At 40.3% G+C, this 23,212-nt stretch overlaps 1 protein-coding gene across 1 annotated transcript in view; it reads left to right on the forward strand.

The window, feature by feature from the left end:
• Positions 1 to 640: 640 nt before the first annotated feature.
• HHLA2 (HERV-H LTR-associating 2) overlaps positions 641 to 23,212 on the forward strand; it is a 36,960-nt gene continuing 14,388 nt past the window's right edge. Inside the window, exons 1-7 of the mRNA XM_013005613.1 lie at positions 641 to 704; positions 4,576 to 4,917; positions 6,406 to 6,669; positions 7,605 to 7,620; positions 8,217 to 8,515; positions 11,031 to 11,183; positions 13,297 to 13,335. Of these exons, the coding sequence (XP_012861067.1) occupies positions 641 to 704; positions 4,576 to 4,917; positions 6,406 to 6,669; positions 7,605 to 7,620; positions 8,217 to 8,515; positions 11,031 to 11,183; positions 13,297 to 13,335 (1,177 nt within the window). The remainder of the gene's footprint in view (positions 705 to 4,575; positions 4,918 to 6,405; positions 6,670 to 7,604; positions 7,621 to 8,216; positions 8,516 to 11,030; positions 11,184 to 13,296; positions 13,336 to 23,212) is intronic.

A 23,212-nucleotide genomic window follows, 5' to 3' on the forward strand; every position in this document is an offset into this window, starting at 1 on the left:
ACCCTGTGTAAGACATATTCAGGTTTTGTATTAGTTATTTATGTCTGATTACAAATAACACCACACCATAGTTAATATTAATGGTATTTATTTAAGACTGAAGTGAATCTGCTTTGAGTGTTTTTCCCTCTGTAAAAGCTGTGCCTTCTCATTATAGAAAGCTTTATAAGAAGCAGACAAAGCATTATGCAGAGAGTGACGGTTGAACATACAGCAGATTTTTATTGAATCAACAAGTCATTATTCTTTATAGTATAGAGCAGGCACTGCTTTAGATGTGAATCCTGCCCTTTACAATTAACATTCTAATAGATGCAGGATATAGTATACCTTGTCGGTCTTCTATATGAAAGCATGTTGTTGTTTTTTCTAAAGAACCAGAAGATTTTTAAGTGGTATTATAATCTTATTTTTCTCCTGGAACATATAATGAACTTCCTTCCATGTCATCGAACCATCTTTTACAATATCATTTCTAACAACTGTAGGAGCATTACTTGTGTTGATATAGCATAGTTTATTTAACCTATCGCCTATAATCAGGGGCTTTATTTTTCAATATTTTTTGTTGTTTCATTTAAGGTTCATTGCTTGTGTGCATGACTCTCATCGATAGTACAATTATGACCTTCACACAACAATGAAGGCAGAAGTGGTTCTACCTTTCCTCTTCGTTCTTATGCCGTCTCTGCGTGGACTTCAAGGTAAGTCGCGCTGATAAACACACATAAGAATCGGCTATTTGCATTATTGGATAGGGAACATGAACATTCATGCAAGGTGGCTGCTTCTTCTGTAGCTACGTTGTGAGGAGCCATCAAGTTGGCTCTGACCCACAGCGACCCTGTGCACAACAGAACAAGACACTGCATGCCATCTTCACAAGTGTTCCTGAGCCCATTGATGCAGTCACGATGTCAATCCACCTTGTCCAAGGCCTTCGCCTTTTTCACTACCCTTCCACTTTACCAAACATGATATCCTTCTCCACAGATTGGGACTTTTGATAGTCTTCTCCAGCACCACAGTTGAAATGCATCGATTCTTCAATGTTCTTCCTCATTCAGTGTCCAACTTTCACATTCATATGCAATGAACAATGCTATGGCTTGAGTCAGGCTCATGTCAGTCTTCAAAGTATCATCCTAGATTTTCAACACCAGCTGATTTACCCAGTGCAATGTATCTTTGATGGCTGTTTCCATGAGCATTGATTGTGGGTCCAAGCAAGACAAAATCCTTGACAACTTCAACCATTTCTCTACTGATCATGATGTGAGGATTTCTCCATGTCCAATTGTCAGGATTTTGGTTTTCCTTACGTTGAGTTGTAATCCATGCTAAAGGCTGAATCCTCCATCTTCACCAGCACGTGCTTCAAGTCGTCTCTTTCAGCAACTAAGATTGTGTCATCTGCATATCACAGATATCCTGATAGCCATACCATCAGAAAAGCATTCTAAAAGATCAAATAAATGAGAAACAGGGAAGAGAATGAGGGTTCAAATGAGGATTACATACCATATATTCTTCTGTCCACTCTGATTAGGGCTCATTATATTCTCTTATCTGCTACCAGAAAAAAAATAACTAGAAGGTCGATGCCTAAGGTTTGCAGTGGTTACTGCCTCCCTCCCTGTCTGTTCAGGGTCTGGAAGCTTTGCTGAAAAGGGTTCATGTGAGTGACCTTGCTGGCATTTGGAAAACCAGTGGCAGAGCTTGAAGCATCATAGCAACACACGAGCCACCCGGGATGACAAAGTGACAAACAAGGGGTGGACTGCTAAAAGGACAAACTGATCTGTCTTGAAAAATGTACACCCAGAGTGCTCTTTCGAGGCAAGGAATGCTAGCTTTGTCTTCTACGCTTTGGACATATTGTCAGGGGAGGCCCATCCCTGGAGAGGAACATCATGCTTCATAAAGCGGAGGGGCGGGGAAGAAGAGAAACACCCTCAAGGGGACGAATTGACACAGTGTCTGTAACAAAAGTCTCAGGCAGAAGAACAATTGTTAGGTTGGCACAAGACGGGGCCGTGTTTCTTCCTGTTGTGCATAGGGTCTCTATGGGTCAGGGCCAACTCGATGGCACCTCACAGCAACAATAGAAAGGCTAGTTTGATTAAGTTTTTAGCTTGATCAACAACATTAGATAGAAATATTTTTAGCTTTGCTGCCATCTGAGACAGGAATTCTTAACTGGCCATTGAAATGTTAGAAGGTGAAACCCAGGGACTAAGGAATAACAAGTGATCCAAAATCGATGGTGAGGAGGGTGTAAGAGGCCTAGTAGGGCTTGATCAAGGGCAATGTAACCGAGAGGAATTACTGAAACCCAAATGAAGGCTGAACATGATAGTGGGACAAGAGGAAAGTAAAAGGAAATGGACGAAAGAACTAGGAGGCAAAAGGCATTTATAGAGGTCTAAATATAGGCATGTACATATATAAATATATTTATATATGATATGGGGAAATAGCTCTATGTGCATATATTTATAGGACTAATATTAAGGTAACAGATGGACATTTGGCCTCTACTCAAATACTCCCTCAATGCAAGAAGACTTGTTCTATTAAACTGGAGTTTTATGATGCACACAATCACTGAAGACAAAGCAGGTGCATAAGTAAATGTGGTGAAGACGGTGCCTGGCTATCAAAAGATATAGCGTCTGGGGTCTTAAAGGCTTGAAGATAAACAAGCGGCCATCTAGCTGAGAAACAACAAAGCCCACATGTAAGAAGCACACCAGCCTGTGTGATCACATGTTGTCGATAAGATCAGGTAGCAGGTATCAAAGAACAAAAAAATCATATCATTGTGAATGACGGGGCATGCGGAGTGGAGTCCGAAAACCCATCTGTAGGCAACTGGACATCCCCTTACGGAAGGGTCATGGGGAAGAGAAGAGCCAGTCAGGGTGCAGTGTAGCAACGATGAAACATACAACTTTCCTTTAGTTCTCTAATTCTTGCTCCCCCCACCCCATCCACTATCATGATCCCAATTCTACCTTACAAATCTGGCTAAGCCAGAGGATGTACACTGGTACAAATAAGAGTTAGAAACACAGGGAATCCAGGACAGATAAACCCCTCAGGACCACTAATGACAGTAGAGATACCAGGAGGGCAAGGAGAAGGTGGGGGAGAAAAGGGGAACCAATCACAATGATCTATATATAATCCCCTCCCAGGGGAAATGGAAAACAGAAAAGTGGGTGAAGGGAAACATCAGACAGTGTAAGACATGAAAAAATAATAATAATTTATAAATTATCAAGAGTTCATGAGGGAGGGAGGGCCGGGGAGGGAGGGGCAAATGAGGAGCTGATATGAAGGGCTCAAGTAGAAAGAAAATGTTTTGACAATGATGATAGCAACAAATGTACAAATATGCTTGATGCAAGATGGATGGATTATGATTAGAGTTGTATGAGCCCACAATAAATGATTTAAAAAAATATTAGAAGGTGCTGGTACAGCAATTTGAGAAGTTCACACTCCTTGTGTTTCTCTCCCACCTTCCTATATCTTTCTCTCAGCATTGTCCCATCCTCCTCTAGTCCTCTGTGCAGAAATCCATGTCTGTGAAAGAAATGAGCAGATAGGCAGAGCCCTGGAGGAGGAGGAAGACAAGATTTTGTGTAGCAATTCTCCCATCCTGGGTGGGCTTAGCACATGTCTATAGGTGTTTACTCTATTGCCTAAAAGATAAGGTCCCTTTCAGCCCTAATATCTTAGCATCTGCAATGCTTTATAAATTAGTCAAAGTAGCTGAATACTGCCTTTAATGATTATAAAGTAGCTGGGTATGTTTTCTTCACACACAAAAAAACTATTTGTAATGAAATCCATTAATGTTTTTAAATAGACTTCTGAAATTGACAGTTAAGGAAAAGTAAATGAGAGAATTGAACTTACATTTATATTCAGAATAGTATTTCTTAACTATAGTTTGACGACCCCATCGGCTACCCTGAAAGTAATCCTAAACCAAATTAAATGAGTCATTTTACTTTCCCCTTGGGTTGCTCCTGCCTATATTCTTCCTTGCTTGATTTTAGTGTCCGGATATTTCTGACAGCTCCCTTGTCTTTACCTGCTCAAATATTTTCAGACCCAATTAAGATAATAAGTGCCATTCTTTTAGGTCACTCTGGCTATAGTGAGCTGGATAGACGAATCTTTTATTGTTGTAACAGGTGTTAAAGGTGAATGTGCTCTGGGAATAAAAAATCAACGTGAGTCTTTTACATACAAAATTCACTTCATTTCCAGCACTGTGGTCGGCTGCAGTGGGAAGACAGATGAGATGATTTGATCAAGTGGGTAGCAAGCCAGTGTTTTAAAATGGAATCCAACAGATATTCACTAAAACTTGTAGAAACTCAAAAGCAAGCCATGAAGCTATGTTTAGTCACAAGACAGGTAAGGATTGTTGATACGGTCTGTTGGTGACCAGGCTGCTGATAGAGGGTGGTTGTTCTTGAGAGTCCTAACATAAGCACGCATTACTCAACATCTTTGTAACGTCGTCTCTACCCTTAATATGATATCTGTTCTTTTCAGATTTTGTCAACTACTTTTTGGATGCTACACATGAAGAAACAGTCATTGGAAGACTTAACGACAATATTGTTCTCCCTTGTTTATTTGAGAGTGGGCCTGAGGTTGTAATTCACTGGAAGATTCTAAATTACTATGTTCACAGCTTCTATAAAGATCGTGACCAATTGGAAAAGCAAAATGTCAGATACGCAAATAGGACCTCACTGTTTGATAGCAAAATCTGCAGCGGGAATGCTTCTGTCTCTCTCAGAAGATTAAGCTTTCAGGATGAAGGAATTTATATCTGCTATGTGGGAACATCCGATGGACAAACTACAAACAAAGTAGTGTTAAAGGTGGGAGGTAAGTGTGTATGTAGTTCCTATAAAACATAAAAGGAGATCTTTCAATGTTATTCCAAGACATGCCTTTTTCTCCATTTAATAGGCTGTCACTTCCTTCTGTCATTTCAAAATTTTTCTTGGGAAATAATTAAAAGTGAATGGAATTTTCCCACAATTTTTTGTAGCATCTCTATACATGTATCCTAGTATAGACATGAAATAACACAACTCTTTCCCCATCGGGGCAATTTCCAGGTTTTGCTTTGTTTTGTTTTGGATTAAAACAAGGTTATAGTGAACAGCCTTACAGTGATATGTAATACTAGGAAATGTTCTGAAAATAATGTTACTGTAGCATAAAGGTTCGTTTCCCCCTCAGTATGGTCAGCAAAAAAGTATTCTTCTCAAAACGATTGCCAATGTGTTGGCAGAAAAAAGTACTGAATTATTTAAGATGGGTTTTTCTGTCTTATAAATGAGGTTTTATCATTTGCTTTCATGTTTTTCTGTGTTATCTTTTCTTTTTTGCCATTTTCTAATGGGTGGTTTTATTTAGCACCTGTTCTTTCTTCCTCTGCCCCGTTCAACTGCTCGCGACCTTGACTCAGAAGTTTCATTCATTTGAAGTATATCTAAACAAAGCCAAACCGTCTCTGATTAAGCACCTGTGGAGTTAGGAAAGCTTCATACGCCCTAGCTCACTGGCTGAGACCCCTAGCAATGAGTGCTCAGTGTCACCATTAGATGTCTTTTGCTCAGCTCTTTCTCTAGAAAGAAGAAGTCTGAAGAAGCAAGATCGGGGCTGTTGGGTGGGTGGAGTAAGGTTTCCCAATGAAATTCACATAGGAGAGAATTTCACTTAAAGCATGAACCAGTACATTGCTGTGATGGGAAAAATATATTAATAAATTCCTTGCCACAAATCTCCTAGCTCTTTTCTCACCAATGCAGTTTTCAATTTTCTTCAAATTCCATCCTAATAAGCCCATGTGATTGTGCTTTGTCTTTAGAGAAATTTGATAAAGATTCCCCTTTGGAATCTCTAAAGACAGTCAGCATAGCCTTCTGAGCTTGTCATTCTGTTGAACTTAACCGGCCCAACAGATCCCCTTGAAACTATCATCTTGGTTGGATCTTTTTGTTTGTTTGTTTGTTTGTTTGTTTGTTTAAAGGTAATTAATGAGACTAAGATACGTGTATTACTATAACTTGTCTGCAGCCATTCATGTTTGAACACATTTTGTTTGGAATAAACCTACACATATATGAGGTAGTAATTCTTAATGTCCTCTTAAATCTGCTCTTTTTCTGGTTTTACTAAGTACACCCTAGCTTAAGGTTCTACAGTATTTTTTGGCCTTTTTGTTCTTTCAATGAATGTTATAGTTTGCTTACAAAGTGTAGCTTTTCCTATGGTGGGTATTAAAATATTAAGTCTGTTGAACAGATGACCCCAAAAGTAGCTAATGATGACACTTTGTCATGTGTCCTCCTGTCTCTCATGTAGCTTTCCTCGGGCCTGTGATCGAGTATGACCTGGGGAACACATCCATCTTCCTAACATGCTCTCTAACAGCTTATCCTCAACCAACAATCACATGGCAAGTGGACAATACAACTGTCTCTGGAAGGACTGTGAAAGGGAGGGGACCTTTACCTCTATTTGATATGATAAGCACACTGAATATTACAGATTACCACAAATCTTACGAATGTATCATTGAGAATCCATTGCTGAAACAAACTTGGACAGGGCGATGGACCATGAGAGGTGGGTTCTGGACGTCTCTTGGTGTTAGTAGTTGAGAGGGAATGAGAGTTTAATTTACATGGGGAAAAAATAGAAAGACACAATGACAACCACAAAACGCTGTCGCTGTGGTTACAAGATGAAAACTGGAGTCCAGGGCTAATTCTTACGTCCTGGATTGCCTTCGTCGTTCCTGAGATTTCGTTTCCTGAATACATGGGGGATTTTCTTAGTTTTCCAGTTGCTTATGAGTTGAATGAAAATATTTTTGAAATGGAAGGTAGAAGAACCATCCATGAATAACTATATTTTTGTATGAGGCTCATCCTTTCCACAAGATTTTTTACCTGCATTGCAATTCAAAAAGATCAGAGGGAAAAGGAGACGTGCTTGTCTTTTAACGCATCACAAGATGCGACCATAAGAGTTATTGACACCAGTAGAGAGTAGATTGAGTAACAAGAGAGGAATCCTGAAGAACACCTCATTTGAGGGGTTAATATGATGACAGAAGCTATGGCACTGGTATTCCAAATATCCACAGGGTCGCCTATGCTGGACAAGTTTCAGCTTACTACCAGACTAAGACCAAGTAGGCATGAAGGCCTGGAAACCTACTTTTGAAAATTAATCAATGAAAACCTATCAACTACAATAGAATAGTGTTCAATATCAGGCTAGAAGATGAGCCTGTTAGGTTGGAACACATTCAGAATACAATATAACACAACAATGGACTTAAACATACCATACCATGAAGATAACATAGGAGGAAGCAATGTTTCATTCTGTTGTACAAAAGGTTGCCACGAGTTAGAGCTAACCTGGCAGCAACTAACAACAACAAATTGGAGTTAAGAGGGTCAAGGGCAGAAGGTTGTAAAAGAGAAGGAATAGAAACAAACACTGAGATAAGTGACGGGACATTAACAGGATTAAATTGGGTATGTTGAAAGAAAATGTGCATAAATTGTTGAATGTAAAATTGATGATCTTCTCAGTAAGTAAGTTTTCACCTAAATCACACACAGATAAATTTTTAAAAATAGGCTAAAAACTGATAGCAACTTTGTTAAGAACTCAGTATCAGGTTGTAAGAGTTAAAACACAGATACACCATCCCCCCAGCAATTCCAGTTCTTAGGCAACTTTGAAATATAAAATTACACTTGATTGGTAGCAAAATGAAAAGTATGATTTTGAGGGCTGACATAACGGTGCTCCATGACTAGCCAACAGGTTGACTATTGAAACCCATCCGGAGGCCCCTCAGCAGACAGGGTTGGCAATCGGCTTTTCAAAGGTGACAGCCTTAAAGTCAGATGGGGTAGTTCTATCCTGTTCCATACGGCCGCCATGTCAGACTCCGTGATAAACAACAACAAAGCTTTCCTTTGAACAGGTCCACGGTCTATCTATATCATTGTTTTTCCAAAAGGTTAACCCCAAAGAAATCAATCTCATAATCTCTGTTCCCTATTTCCTAAGTTGAAATTAGAATTATTTGACAATGCTGTCTTCATTAACATGCCCCTCTCTATCCTGTTGTTAGATCATCATCGCAGAAGGCGAAACGAAGCCATTTCACTCCCGTGTCAACTTGACCACACTTTTTCTCTATCAAATCAAGACTTCGTCGTCACTTGGTCCAGAATAAAGAATGACACTTCTTCAGTGCTGGCTTATTTTAACTCTTCACAAAGCACAATTATCAAGGACTCCCGATTCTCATGGAACCAGTTGCCTAGAATCCAGCGTGATTTCTCTTTGACTTTGAAAGTTGTTCATCTTTCAGACAGTGGGGACTATTTATGCAACATTTCTTCAAGCAAATATAGTTTACTCACAGTGAACAGACTGTATATAGGTAAGTTATAGGGTTAGAAAATGGATTTTGGCTTTAGCACTAGAGTGTTGTAAATACCAAATATGGAAATGAGGTTAGCATTTAACCTAATTTAACCTCGCATTTAACTTAAAATATGATTTACAGAGACTCTTCATGTCCAGATAGTAGAAATTCTTTTTCTCCTTCAACCGTGTAAACCACTATATTGGAAAAGAAATGCTCCCAGAGCATTGTTTCTCAGCGTTTCAGGAATTCGAACATTAAGAGCAAATCTATACTGATTGATACATCGATGGGCTGAGACTCTTCAACTCCTGCCCATCACTCTACATGACACATGTTTTAGGGGCTGGAGTTTGGAAGTTGAGCTTGTAAGTACCGCTGGCTGTTGTGGAGCCCGTTTTGACCCATGGTGGCCCCAGGCGTGAGGCAAAAGTCCTGCTACCCTAGACGCCCGCCTTTCAAGGACACTGGTGATTTTCTTCTCTGAATCGCAACTTTTTAGTTGCTGCCTTGCCCAAGAGAATCTACAGTCTTTGAAAAGGACATCAGTCAAAAGTTATGTTGTTTGAAATCCTAGTGTCTAGATCTGCTCGATAATAAAGTTAATTGAATTAAATTAAATATTTCTGGCTCAAATTTGTGACTTTGGGAGGAGCCCTTTCCAAAAGGAGGAATTGATGATAGAAGCTATACTTTGCTAGATTCATTTTTTTCAGGAGGAAAAAAATGTGCAGGTGAAAAGTCACCTTCACATTACTATTGAAAAGCTTCTTCTTTGTATGTCTATAGAATTGATGAATAACGTAAATATAACCAAAGATTTACATTTTGGTCATGGTAAAACTTCATTAAGAATATGTTCATAAAATTGACATCTTCTAAACCCCCCAAAACTCATTGCCATTGAGTTTATTTAGACATCATGATGGAGGTTTGGCTTATTTAAGCTATTTATTTAGAATATCATCATCATGGCCATAATCAAGATCACGAAGATGCGTGGATTCAGCATCTGGTGAGTCCCCTCTGGCCATAGACCAGGGCTATGGATAGCCCTGTTACCATGCAGAATGCAGCGGAAAACAGATGATGGCAGAGGTAGTTACATTAACATTTACCACTTTATTATTTGATATCTCTTTTGACACACTTTAAAGCTGTTCTAGTTTTTAATAGTTTCTACTTTCTTTGTGATTGAGGTTTTTCTCTATTTTATTTTGTTGTTAAATGTTTTGCTTTCTGAGGGTTTTAAAAAATATTTTTTTCTCTGTATGAAATCCAGGATAAGTAAATTTATAGAGCTAGTAACTGATTACTGTATTGAATTACAATGTTGTAATTACAATATTGTACAGTATTGATTACTGATTTCTTGAGGAAGAAATGGGGAAAGTTGGGGTAAGGGTGGGGAGCTAATAACAATGAGTAGAAGAAAAAATGTTCTCAAATGGATTGTGGAATTGATTGTACACTCTTCTTGATATGATTGAATTATTAAATTGTATGATATGTAGATTATATGGCAACAACATTGTTTTAAAAGGAAACAAAAATAGCATCGTGATGATCTTCTATATTGAGTTAAATAAGCCAACCCACTCTCGTTGGCTCATTTCTGACTCATAGCAACCCTATAGGACAGAGTAGAATTGCCCCTATTGGTTTTTTGAGACAGTAAATCCTTATGGCAGCAGCCAGCTCCATCTTTCTCTCAGAGAGGTGACTTCAAGCAGCTGGCCTGTGGTTAGCCATCCAGCATGACCCACTAAGCCACCAAGGCTCCATGCAGCCCAAAACATTGTGATCGAAAGCTTGCTTCCACCTCTTCCATAACATACATCACAAAATTAATAGAATTTGTCCTTTGGTAACATGAGTCTCTCTAAGTTTCTGCTTTTGAAAGGTCCTATTTCCTTTGCTGCCGTTATAATCATTCGAGTTCCAACCTCGATTCTGAATAAAGTTCAGGCTCTTCTAGCTATCAATCAGGTGGTCACGTGTGAGACATGGTGGTCCCAGACATCTTCTCTCTATACCCCCACTCTCTCTCCCTCTAGGACACTGTTCTTTCCATGCTAGGTGTGGACTGTGCCCACCCTTCACCCTTTACAGAGCATGCTAGGTGGACCAAGTCAGTAATCACAATTATTTCTTTGTTAGAAAATATTGATTTCTATTACATTACAAAATATAGACTCTTAAAATGCATATTAGACTCAACAGCTCTCAAGTTCTCAAATTCCTTTCTCTTTAACTTCTTTATCCAGAATTGCCAAATCAGTTAACCTGCATACTAGAGGCATTGTGACTTGATGTTATTTATGTTTATATCAAACTCTCCAATCCAGACTGGGCTCTTGACTTTATCTGTAATGGGTTTTTCATCATGTAGAGTTTTCGCTAATAACATCTATCACCCAGCTGGGATGCTAACATTATAAGCATATTATTTTTATAAATAATAAACATACTCCACACCAACATCCAAACTTAATCCTTTTTAAAAAAATAATTTTCTTCCAATTCACAGATGCTTCTGCTTCATATGAACCAGATACTCAAGAATACCGGGATTTGATTATTGCAATTTCGGTGATTTTGCCACTTCTGATAGCTTCGGCGGGTTTGGTGTTTAAGTACCGTCATCGAATTTGTATTTCAAGAAACAATGACCCGACCACAGGTAAAATCTCATGGAGCATTTAAGCCCTGTCCCTGGGTGTTGAGGTACAAACATATCAAAGATGACAAAGGGATACACAGTTAAACTCTTGCTGGGCATTCAAAGGAATCAATACTTTCTGGGGAGTCATTCACAAAATATACTCAACATCTTTTGAGATATCCCTACATTTCCACCCAACTGTTCTACCTGCAGGAGCCGTGGAGGCGTATGAAACTCACAGGGGCAGGTCTGCCTTGTCCTACAGGGCTTGTCATGAGTGGGAGTCGACTCAATGGCAGTGAGTTTGGTTTGGGCTTATTCTATTTGTAGGGATTTATCCTGAATGAAGGATCAGGGGCACATTTGATGCAAGCACATTCATCGCAGCACACTGCCATAATTTCCAGTTTTCCCATTTTAAGGTTAAATTAATTGAAAATCACATGTGATTATTTTTTATAACAAGGAGAAAAGAATTTTAAACCTAACATTAAGATGATAAACAAATGATTCCAATCATTCTGTATTAAAAGTAGCTGAAACAATATTAACAAAGGTCATTTCCCCCCATAAATTTACCTCACCCCAATATTTTCCTAAGTCCCCAGCTTCCTCTCACTGAAGGAGCTCTGGTGGTATAGTGGGTTATTCGTGAGCTGCTAACCACAAGGTCAGCGGTTTGAATCTATCAGTTGCTCTGCTGTAGGAAGATGAGGCTGTCTATTTTTGTAAAGATTTCGAGTTTGAGAAACCCAAAGAGCCAATTCTATTCTGTACTGCAGGGTCATTATGAGTTGGCATTGACTTAAAAGCTCTATGCTTGGTTTGGGTTTTGTTTTTCTTCCCTTTTCTAGTTTCATCTCCACACTCTATGATTTCTTGCTCAAAGCTTAGTGTATTACTGGTACTGCTCAAAAGGACATGTTCTGATGAGCCATGTGATTTTAATTCTTTTTCATTAAAAAATCTACAATGATTTTTATTACTTAGTTATTTAAAATGATATATTAAAATGCTGTGATCATATGATCTCTTAAAATATATCCCTTTCGTATACAGAATTTGAACAGGAAGATACAGTTAACCCTTCAACAATATGGGGATTAGAGGTGCACGCTATTATGCAGTTGAAAATCCATTTAAAACTTTTTATTTCCCCAAATTTAACTACTAATAGCCTACTGTTGACTTAAAACCTTACCAATAGTATCAACTATTAATGCTATTAATGAACACACACTTTGTATATATATTACATATTGTACTGACATTCTATAAAGGCTGCATTTTAATATCAAATAAAAAAGTATTTTGCAAAAAGTATAAGTTTTTTACCCTGCTGGCATAGAATCACAAATTTCTTTTCCTTTTATTCAATGGTCCTTACACTGCATCTTTTATGTCAAAACAGTGGACAGTCACAGCTGTGGACTTCAATGTTGTACTTATCAAGCAATTCAACGTTTTTATTGAAATGTCATGACTTTTCTCTGCTTTCGGGGAGTATTTCCAGCATTACTAGTATTATTTTATGTGGGCCCATGGTGTACTGCACTAAAACTTGCTCTCTTCCATCAAATCCATTCCAATTCATAGTGATCCTACAGGGCAGGATAGAACTGTCCCTGTAAGTTTCTGAGACTGTAACTCTTTATGGGAACAGAAAGTCCCATATTTGTCCCAAGGATCAACTGGTGGTTTTGAACTGCAGACCTTGTGGCTAGCAGCCAAACATGTAACCTACTACGCCACCAGGATGCCATAATTATAAAACAGAGCGTAGGAATTTTGCTCAGGAATGGCTGTTTACTTTCTATATTGAGAGGATAGCTAAGTCAGGTCTCTACAGAAAACACATGGTACACTCGCATTGTACAAAGGAAAATGTGTTTTCAACATTTACAAAGGTTAGTGCATTTTCTCAGGGCTAGCAGCACCCGATTCCTTGCCAGTCCTAAACCTGAAGCACAAAGAGAGGGAGCATCCCTCACAATCGAGATTGAGAAACCCATACAATGCCACCTGGCGTTTAAGGAGTGGTGGCCTGTATTCAGAGGACCGAGCCAACCAAGGCGACTTTACAAGGCAGGAGTTGGGGAAATGACTACCTGTTCTTACTCTTACCTCTTAGTTCCTGAACCAGAAGAGCAGCCTGCTGATAGAACTGCAGGTAAGCTTACCTTGGCAAAAAGCCATGATGAAACAAGATGAGAAACCTAATTCCGGAGAATCAAAGGATACTGACAAAAACTTATGGTATTGCCCATTTAAAAAAAGAAAAAGCCAAAATGAGGTTCTATGTTCTGTAGTTTGGTGGGCTGAAAATATAGGTGAAGCTGTTATATTAAATTCTACAAAACCTTGTCTACCCCCAGACCTATGGTTGTTATTTCATATGGCCTTATGTTTCTGTGTTTTGCCTTTAAATCTTTTCTATTTCTCTGTTTTTAAGTGGCTTTAGTTTGAATATGTATGAAATTACTAAATTTCAGTGAAGCCAAGAAGGAAGACATTCCTTGAGAAATAGTGTAGTGGTGCTCAATCCTTAATCACTAATCTCAATGCCTCCTTGGCCGTTGCCTTTTCATTGTCAACATTTGGAAGGTACTAGATCAGCACCCCCAGAGCTGAACTGTCTTGATTCCCCTTTGGAACACCTGACTTAGCTATAAGAATTTTCTAGTGTTTGCTTCTGATGAGCTGCTTCTACATGAATGCATGTGTAATGCTGTTTGTTGAAAGACATGAGAGTGGGTGTAATTAAGGTGACTCTAATCATTTTATTGAGATAGGTGAAGAGAGAGCTTGAGGGTTTGTAAAGTGGTCTTTTGTTAATGTTTCTACTCTTCCGTCCTGTAGAAAGGTGTGATCTTTTGCCCACTGAAATGCCAGTCGGAAATTCTGATAATGCACAGGAAATGACGGTAAGGAATTACCTTTTACAAACCGTTTGTAGTCCAAGACTGTGGATATTGGAAGGTAATTGAAGTGTTGATTGATTCACATGTAATCTAATGACATTTTTTATGAGTATGGATTTTTAAAAAGCAAAAAAAAAAAAAAATATTGCCAAGATAGTATAGCAGAAGTAAAAAAAACACACAATTAGGTCTTTCCCAATATCTGTAATTAAAAAGGCCCTATTTGGACTTGCTGAAATAAATGGTTTCTCTTCCACCCCCTGTTGTTATCTGTGAAGAAGATCCTCAATGGCCCTATTCGTAGGAAGCTCCTCCCAAGAACTTACTCTACTGATGGAAGCATGGGGCTTCCATAGAGATGTGGATACAGAAATAGATAAAACAGAGCCAAGGAAGGTGTGACTTCTGCCAAGGGTCAGAAATATTGACCCTCCATCCCTTTGCAGTCACTTTTTGATTCCCTTGGAGGACTGATAAGTCAATCTCTGAGTTCATTGGCTCAATGGCAATAAGTTGGAGTTTGGGGAGTAAGATTGTATACTTCTCTTTTGATGCCTTGTTTTTTCCACTTGCTAAAAACTCAGGAATAGATGGCAAAAAAAATTGATAAGGCCCAGAGTTCAAAATCACGTATTTCATCGCTGTGTTACTGAATCTTTGATTACAGAAGCAATTGCTTATAGCTTCCCTCACCCAAACGCACGGCCATCATTTAATACTTAGGATATTCTGTATTGAAAAACAGCTATTTACAGTCAGTTTTTCTCCCATCTAGCCTCTTTCAAGTGCGTAAAGAAAATGGAGACAAAACATGACAACACCTGAGAAGGAAACTGAAGCTAAGGACTTCAGGCAATCACAGATAACATTCAAGACCTGAAAACGTGTAACCGTCCTATTTTGCAGTATCTATATTATTGATTAGAAACTAAAGTGCCGCTCACTCCCAACCGTACCTCAATCAAAATTGTAAATGCCAAGAGGCTGAGGATCCCAATTCAAGGAAGGAAGAAACGCTGGAACGCTGAATCCTGAATCTTCAAGGAGCACAGCACATTGGTGAGATCCAACGTGGAAACGTTACTGAATGGTCTGCGAAATAGAAAAGCTTATGTCACCACATTTAAGCGCAACTGTCGTGAAACACTTTTTAAAAATGGCATCCTCCTTTCCCTCTCTGACAGGCCTCTGCGTGGCCTGAGATGACCTGCTTTTACATCACTATGGAATGCAGGGCTGTAAGTGCCTTTTGGATACTTCTTGTTTAAACTATGATTAAAAAAAAAAGAAAGAAAATATTTTGAGAATGATGATGGCAACAAATGTACACATGTGCTTGACACAACGGATGGATGGATGGATTGTGATAAGAGTTGTACGAGCCCCCAATACAATGATTTTTTTTTAAGAAAAAAAAAAAAACTACCACTGTCTCCTTATCAAGGGAAGCTCTCAGTCTTTCTCCCAGGGACAAGGGAGTTCATTTTCTCTGACAGTGAGACAAGCTGGAGAAGAATCCAGGAGTCGGATCAGAAAACAAGGCTCCTGAAACTTCACTTAAGCGCACTTTTCTCTGACTTCTGTCAACACCGCTTACTTAGTGACATACTCATTTTCTAGACATTTACTTTCTATTGAGCCCTCGGAAGGATCTCTCCCTCCCCGCCACCTGACCCTCATAACCCCCTGATTTAGTGTACATGGTTTTATTTTCATCTTTCACACAGACCGCTTTCTTTTTCTCCTGTTTTCTGTATTCTGCCCTCCCTGAATAATATAAACAAGGCTTGGCCAGGGAAGAGAACCACTGCAGTGTGGTGGATGGGTCCTTTGAACCCCAGAAGTCCGGGCTAGCCTGATAAACAATAAAGATTTCACATACTTCTAATTGCACATTGTAGTGGTCTTCTTTTAGCCGAACCCGCAGCAATCTGGACTCCCTCAGACACGCGTGTAATGTGAGGGCGTAAGTCAGACAAACAATGTCTGGGGAAGCTAAAGACAGCTGTACTGAGATGTCTGCTGGAGGCAGACAGACATGGTCTTGCTACATCAGCGCCCCATATGCTGCATTATTCTGGCAAACCTGTGATGGCCATTCTCAGTAATTATTATTTTAAATTTCCCTAACAACCCCCATTGTTGCTATCAATAGTGTCCAGCCACGAAAGGATTGATTCTGTACAAGTGAAGAATTCAGGTACTGTGATATGGACTGTGATAGGTACCATGACATTGGCCCAATATCTCTCTCTCAACAGGGCTTTAAAAAATTAGCACCAGGGACTAAACAAAGACAAACTCAATGGAAGACCGTGTACCCTAGGGGGATTATCAATAAGACTCTCTACCATAAATTAACAAGGAGGTTTTAAAAGGGAGCCAAAAGCATGTAAACAAACAAACAAGCGTAGATCCAGGAATGGGGCCTAGCTCCAACTTAAGAACCATTCGTTCTTACATCATGGCCCTGCTTGTTACTCAGGCTCAGAAAGGGGACACAGAAGATATGGTGCTATTGCAAACTGTGGTGAAGAAATTTGGTCTCAGCTATCAGATAAAATAGCATCTAGGTCTTAAAGGCTTGTCTCCAAAGAAGCAGCCAACTGAGATGTCAACTAAGTCCACCTGGAGGAAGCAAGCCATCATCAGTCACCGAAGGATTGTAAATCACATAATCCAAAGTCAAAGGAGGGAATGGTATAAGAGCTTAAATTGTGAGGATCTGGTTTGAAGAAGGCAGTGGGATGGATGACAGTGGGAGCCCAAGGTACACTGTGGGAAGTACATAGGAAGTGAGCCTCCGGTGATCTCCCTCTCTCCATCACTGAGGGCTGGGAGGAAAGTGCTGACTAAGCAGAGTGCATTGGAGAGATGAGTGAGTGTAGAAGAGCAAAGGTACGAACCTGACGTGAACAGTTAAAACTCTGTCAGTTGATTCCCCCCTCTGATGCGTGCTGGACTTGATCTGGTTTGAACATTTTCTGTATTTTTGTTTTGTTTATTTACTTTTTGTTCATATAAGGGTTTATCTCAGAGGTGTTCTATCATTGGGGGTTACCCTTTTGAAGTTATGTTACATGTTTTGCTGGCTTTCGGTATATGAAACCCCGAATTGATGAACTTAGAGGGCCAGCAAGTAGAATAAGGGTTTCAGTGAGGTGGGGGGACAAGGGGTGAGGCGACAGGGGGTTGGGGCACATAAAAGGGAGACAATATTAAGGAGTCCAAGAAGATGGAGAATATTTGGAGACTGATTGTGGCAGCAATTTTACAATACTGCTTGACATGATATGGAATGGTATGATACACGTTTTAACTCCCAATTAATAACAATTTTTTATTTAAAAAAAGAACTGCCTTTCTCAGTTACATACCTGTTGTAGACTGCACAGGGGTCTAGAGTGAGGTTACAATCCAGAACCCCAAAGTGGTGTATCTTAAGAGCTGATTCAAGTATCAATCAACTGAGGATAGGGTAGAGGGGTGTGACAATTAGGTTTACTGTGCCCACTTTGCTTCCATAGGAGCATGTGAGCCGACCTTAATCAGGTCACAGCTTAATTGGAGGGTGATGAGACAAATGGCTTTCCAAGGCTGACCCCTTTCCCTCCTTCTCCCTGGTGATCAGACCAGCTCTCTACTGCCTGAGCTAGTCCTTTGCTTCCACCATGTGCTGAGCTGCTGTGGGCAAAGCCAACCCGTGACTTGTGTTGCCTTGCCGTGCATTGCCAGAGCTTGAGGACTCATCGGGACTGCTTCACAGTACTCCTGTGCAACTCGCCTCTGTTACGCCTCAGCTTCTCATTTTCCTGCCGTTGCTGCCCCACCCCGCTTATCTTGCCTGAGAGACTCCACTGTCTGCTTTCTTGACCTGGGACCAGCAGCCCATGTGAGTTGAAGGACCTTTAGTATATTAACTGTTCCATGAAAGTGAGTTGAACTGAGTCCTCGTACTGCTGTGTGGACCTTCTTGCTATATAAATCTATATATGTGTATAGGTTATATATACACATAATTATATATATTGTATATACAATCATAAGTGTCCTTGCTTTATTTCTCTAGAGAACCCTGCCTAACAAGGTTGTAGGACCAGAAGTCTCTTTCGTAAGAAGGTGAAATACCAGGACCTGGGGGAAAAAATCCAATTGATGATATAAGGAATTTCATGTTAGTGTTATATAAACAATATCAGCTCAATCAGCAAGATTTAGGGGGTCATGGTGGCATACTGGGCCTGCATGTTGGGCTGCAATCCACTAGGTCAGCAGTTCAAAACCCCCAGCTGCTCCTTCGGAAAAAGATGGGGCTTTCTACTTCCATTCACAGTTACAATCTGGGGAAACTCACCAGGGCAGTTCTACCCCATCCTATAGGGGGACTATGAGTCAGCACCAGCTCATGGCAGCGAGTGTTGGTTAAACCACGGAGGGAGTAGTGAGTCGGAGAGACTCCAAAGAGCTAGAATGTCAGTGTCTCCAGACTAACTGGGGCCAACGACCCTCTCCAACCCAAGAATTCAGACTGCTGTGCATCTCTGTGATTGGGTTGTATCTGCAAGATCACATGAGACTAGCTGAGTGATCCTAGCAATGAAGATAATTTGCTTAATTCTCAAGATAATTTGATTTGATTTGAGCTTGTCCTAAATCAACCTTCTTGTAAATATAGGTTTCCATGCACATTTTATGCAAGGATAGTTTGGAAACCCAGCTGGCTTAATGTTCTGTTTCCATTAATTTTAACAGACGTAATAAACGAAAGTCTTTTGTTGTTAAGCCTATGACTGTTGGTGTACTGGCTTAGCCAGTCAAGTTTTTATAGTTAGTATACAGGAGGAAAGAAATCATGAATTGTGGTCATTCCACCATAGAACAATTGACCTCAATTTCACAATTCTATATACCGTGGATGTTATTTTCTTGACATTTACTGCAGCAATGTTTTCTACAATGTTATGGCAGGTCTCCATAAGTATCAAGGGCTTCTTGTACTTAGGTTATTTTTTAAGTGTCTTGACATTTCTCCCTCCTAGTAATTTTTGTTTAACATCTATATTACCCCAATACATATGTCATATATTGTATTATCTATTAATATATTATAATATAATATCCAGTTATATCTATCTATCTATCTATCTATCTATCTATCTATCTATCTATCTATCTATCTATCTGAAACAAAGATTGCTAGAAGAGGGAAATATCAGACACTTAAACATTCACTTAGAATATCTAAAGGATCCCTGGTGGCATGGTAGTTGTGTGTTGGGCTGTTAATCACAAGGTCAGCAGTTTGAAATCACCAGCAGCTCCTCAGGGGAAAAATTGGGAAGATGACCACCAACCCAGAGGGGGGTCCCCTGTCAGACCTCTTAGTAGGGGGCAGTGAATATCGATCATTGCTGGCATTTTATATGCAGTAGTGAGTACGTGAAGGACTGTAATCATAATGTGCTCATTATTTGCCATTGTTTTTATCTTAATATTCAATTACAGTAGTGTTTTTAAGTTAAATGAAGAATAAACTCAGATATAAAAGCTCTGGAAAAACAACAAAAAGTTAGTCTCAGAAACTCAGAGGGGCAGTTCTACCCTGTCCTCCAGGGGCACTCTGAGTTGGCATCAACTTCGTGATAGTTTTTTGTATGCAAACATGGCACCTGTAAGGAAATATGGATGGAGTGAGTCTGACAGTCAGCTTGCAGCTTGATGACTTCCTTTAGAGGTGCAACCAAGATAAATGGCTCTCCGGAGGCTGGCCCCTTTCACTCTCTGCCTTCACCTTCATGCCAGCGAGCCACTCTGACACCTGCCAGCCACCATCAGATCTACAAGACTTTGCAGCCACTGGCCAGTGATATTCCTGTAGTCGGCATCGTTGCTTATTACTGCGTGAAGCTGAAGAGGGACTTTTGGACTAGCATCAGACTTCTAGCTTTGCGTTGGCCTGGGCTGGGATGTTTTCCTGATAGATAATTACTCCTTGATATAAAGTTCTTTCATACATAGAGGAGTCTCCCTGCATTTGATTCCCCGGTCAACCTGGCCTGATACAGAGTTGATGGCAATGAGTATAACATCCAAGTGGGGAAACCTAATTTTAACAATAAATCACAAAACTGGATCGCATTCCCAAATGGAAGCTTATTGATACTCTAACTATACTGAATGTGAACGGGGGATATAGAGAAACTACTTCAGGAGGGGCAATCTGGTGTAAAAAAGACTTGAGACCATAGAGCTGTTCCCTGGATATACATATTGGCTTCTTAAAGCGAAATTCTCAACTTTCTAGGGAAGTGTTAAAAAGGCACTGGGTGTTCCAGTGACTAAGCTCCTCAATCTGTGGAACTCCACTTTGATTCACCCAGCTTGCCCTCATGCTCTCTTTCAGGGCCGCAGTCTTCTCTCGGAACCAGTCCTGGTGGCTGCATTTTCCACAGAGCAGACACATGAACTTAGAAGGCCAATAGGATCCCAGAGGGCTTCTGGGGAACTGAGTCTAAAAAGGGACATAGAACATTCCATGAGAAGCCAATGACTAGGACCACTGTAGTCCTCTTGCAACTAGGAGGGGGCAGACTTCTCTTCTGAAACCACCTGTAGGAACTGAGGTTGGATCAGTGAAGCAGACCCCCAGAGGATGACATAGATTTGTTCTAGGGATTACACCTTACACAATTGTGGGAGCTGGTGGAGAAGTCTGTGTGATGCTGTCCCCTGCATCTGGTATTGGGCTTGAAGATGCTAAAGATGCTAAAGATCGGCTGTACCAGCAGTCAAGGAGGAAAGCCAACCATAAATCCTGGAGAATGAGCATGAACTTGAGTCCCTAAGGGCAAACGGGAACCTATGTGTGCAAACATGTCTATTTTAGCCTGTAAGGAGGGGGATTGATATGTCTATTTCTAGCTTCATGGTGTGGGTGGCGTGCAGGAGAAGCTGGCACCCTTTGTCAAGGAGTTGTATTCACCTAGTCCAAAGTCTGCAAAGCGAGAGAAGGGAGGGAAGTAGAAGAATTGTGGGTCCAGGAAGCTATTGCCCATCTTCTTGCTCCTCTTTGTGGTGTTGGGTAATTTGTGTATGCTATCGCAATGCTTTGGGCCAAACACCAATCTGATAAGCATAAGAAAAATAGCTGGTTATTCACTTCTCCCTTTGCGATGGGGAGCAATTTTCTCTTGTGACTACCTGCAGCCTAGAACCAGAAAGAGAAGGAACTAGCAAGGCACAATGATGTGCCAAAGAACATTTGGTATAAGAAGTTGCCCCAGTGTTTAAAGTTTAAATATCTGTGTGGAAGGGCTTTACACACAAGTTCAAGTGTCTTGCTATGACTATGCTTGTATCTGAAACTAAAAGTTTATCAGTCCCCATCCTTACAGGGATATAGAATATAGAATCATATTTTATGAAACAACCAAAGATGACTGTTTTCAGGAATAACCATTTATCAACACACCAATTGCAGGACATGATTGACTAAGGAGGTCTTATATATGCGTATTCCTCAGTAAGAGGAAATATGGATAAATTATAATATTCATTTCTTAGCCTCAGCATTTTAAAAGATTCTTGAATATTTTTAAACTTGTGTGTGACATGTTAGAAAGTAGTTTATATGCATTATTCCCATCAACGTTACTCCTGTTCATATTGGAAGGAGCCCTGTGATGTCGTGGTTCTCTGCTGGAGAAAAATGGGGCAGTCTGTTTCTACAGAGATTACAGCCGTGGAAACCCTGTGGGGCAATTCTGCTCTGTCCTACCGGGTCCCCTTGGTCGGAATTGACTTGCTGGCAGTGAGACTGTTTTTGAGAATAACCCAAGAAGTCAGAATACTCCCTTTAATTGTTTCATTTGTCTAGTCCCCTTGTTGAAACGCCACCTCTTACTCACTATAAACATGTGAGATTTTTGTTTCAAATGCAACTTGACCTTTTTCCGCCCTGGTGCTTCTCCCGCCTTTGTCCTTCCAAAACTGGAACTGCTCCTTCTTCACGGGCCTGAAAAACAACGTCAACGTATTCTGAGAAAACTCTGTGACCGTCACTAGTGGAACACACACCCAGAACCAACCGGAGCCCTTTTCTGAGGTAAGCAGGTCTTTGCCAACTCCTCATGAGCTTCCAAGGGTGGTAGGGAATTGAGGCAATTACACGCATTACAGAAGGCAGGCACTGGTAATGCACCCCAAGGGCATGCTCCATCACGTCCTCAATCTCCTGCCCACCTTGTCTTGCAGTGCAGGCAGCTCCCTCTTCAGCAGGTAACAATGTCTGCAGCCACATCTCCAGTTTTCTCCGCAGTGCTGACATATACTTCCATCAGAAAAGTCTTTCTTGTGCTTCCTCAACTGGATGGAGTTCTTCCAGCTTCTCTTCCACGAATGGGAAACCATTAGTCATTGCCCTGCCACCGAGGGTTTTTCTATTCATCTCTTGCCTCTCAGAAGCAATTTCAGCTTTACTGATGTTATTCTCTGTTGGAAATAACTGTGACAACGTCGAAGCTTACGTCTGTTTGGGAAGCTCTTCGACCTCCTGCAACTGACGGCACTTTCCGCATACGTGAGCAGTGGATGCTCAATAAGCAAGGGGAACATGGGCTTACTTGTGCTTACTTACTTACTGTAGTGAACAGTTTCCTATTATTTCACCACCTCCAAGCTTCTGCATCTAGGTTTGACTGACATCTGTCACTCTCACCTTCCCACAGAATCCAAGCTTCTTTTCAAGTTTAAAACCCAGGACAGGGACAGTGTCCTCCGCATGCAAGGGTGAAAAACCATGTGAAACCATCCACTCCATATTTTTCATAAGCACCAGTAAGACGTTGCTTTGGGGGGAATCCAAATCTAATGTATAGGAGTTATTTCCCTACACAAATCCATTAGCTGTGCCTACTAGGCAGGCTTTGGGCAGAAGATGCTAAACCCAGTGCCAACACTTCTTAAATTGAGGTCACGGTTCAAGCCGTTTAACGGAACCTCTCCATTTAGTGTTTATCCAGGAGAAGCTACTCATATTCATATTCTGCCAATACTTATTACTTCTCATATTTATTTTTAAAAATCATTTTATTGGGGGCTCGCACAACTCTTATCACAATCCACACA

This window comes from Echinops telfairi, unplaced genomic scaffold (genome assembly GCF_000313985.2).
Source record: "Echinops telfairi isolate 266 unplaced genomic scaffold, ASM31398v2 ScPeMD7_6;HRSCAF=24_0, whole genome shotgun sequence".
In the NCBI taxonomy this organism is placed as follows: domain Eukaryota; kingdom Metazoa; phylum Chordata; class Mammalia; order Afrosoricida; family Tenrecidae; genus Echinops; species Echinops telfairi.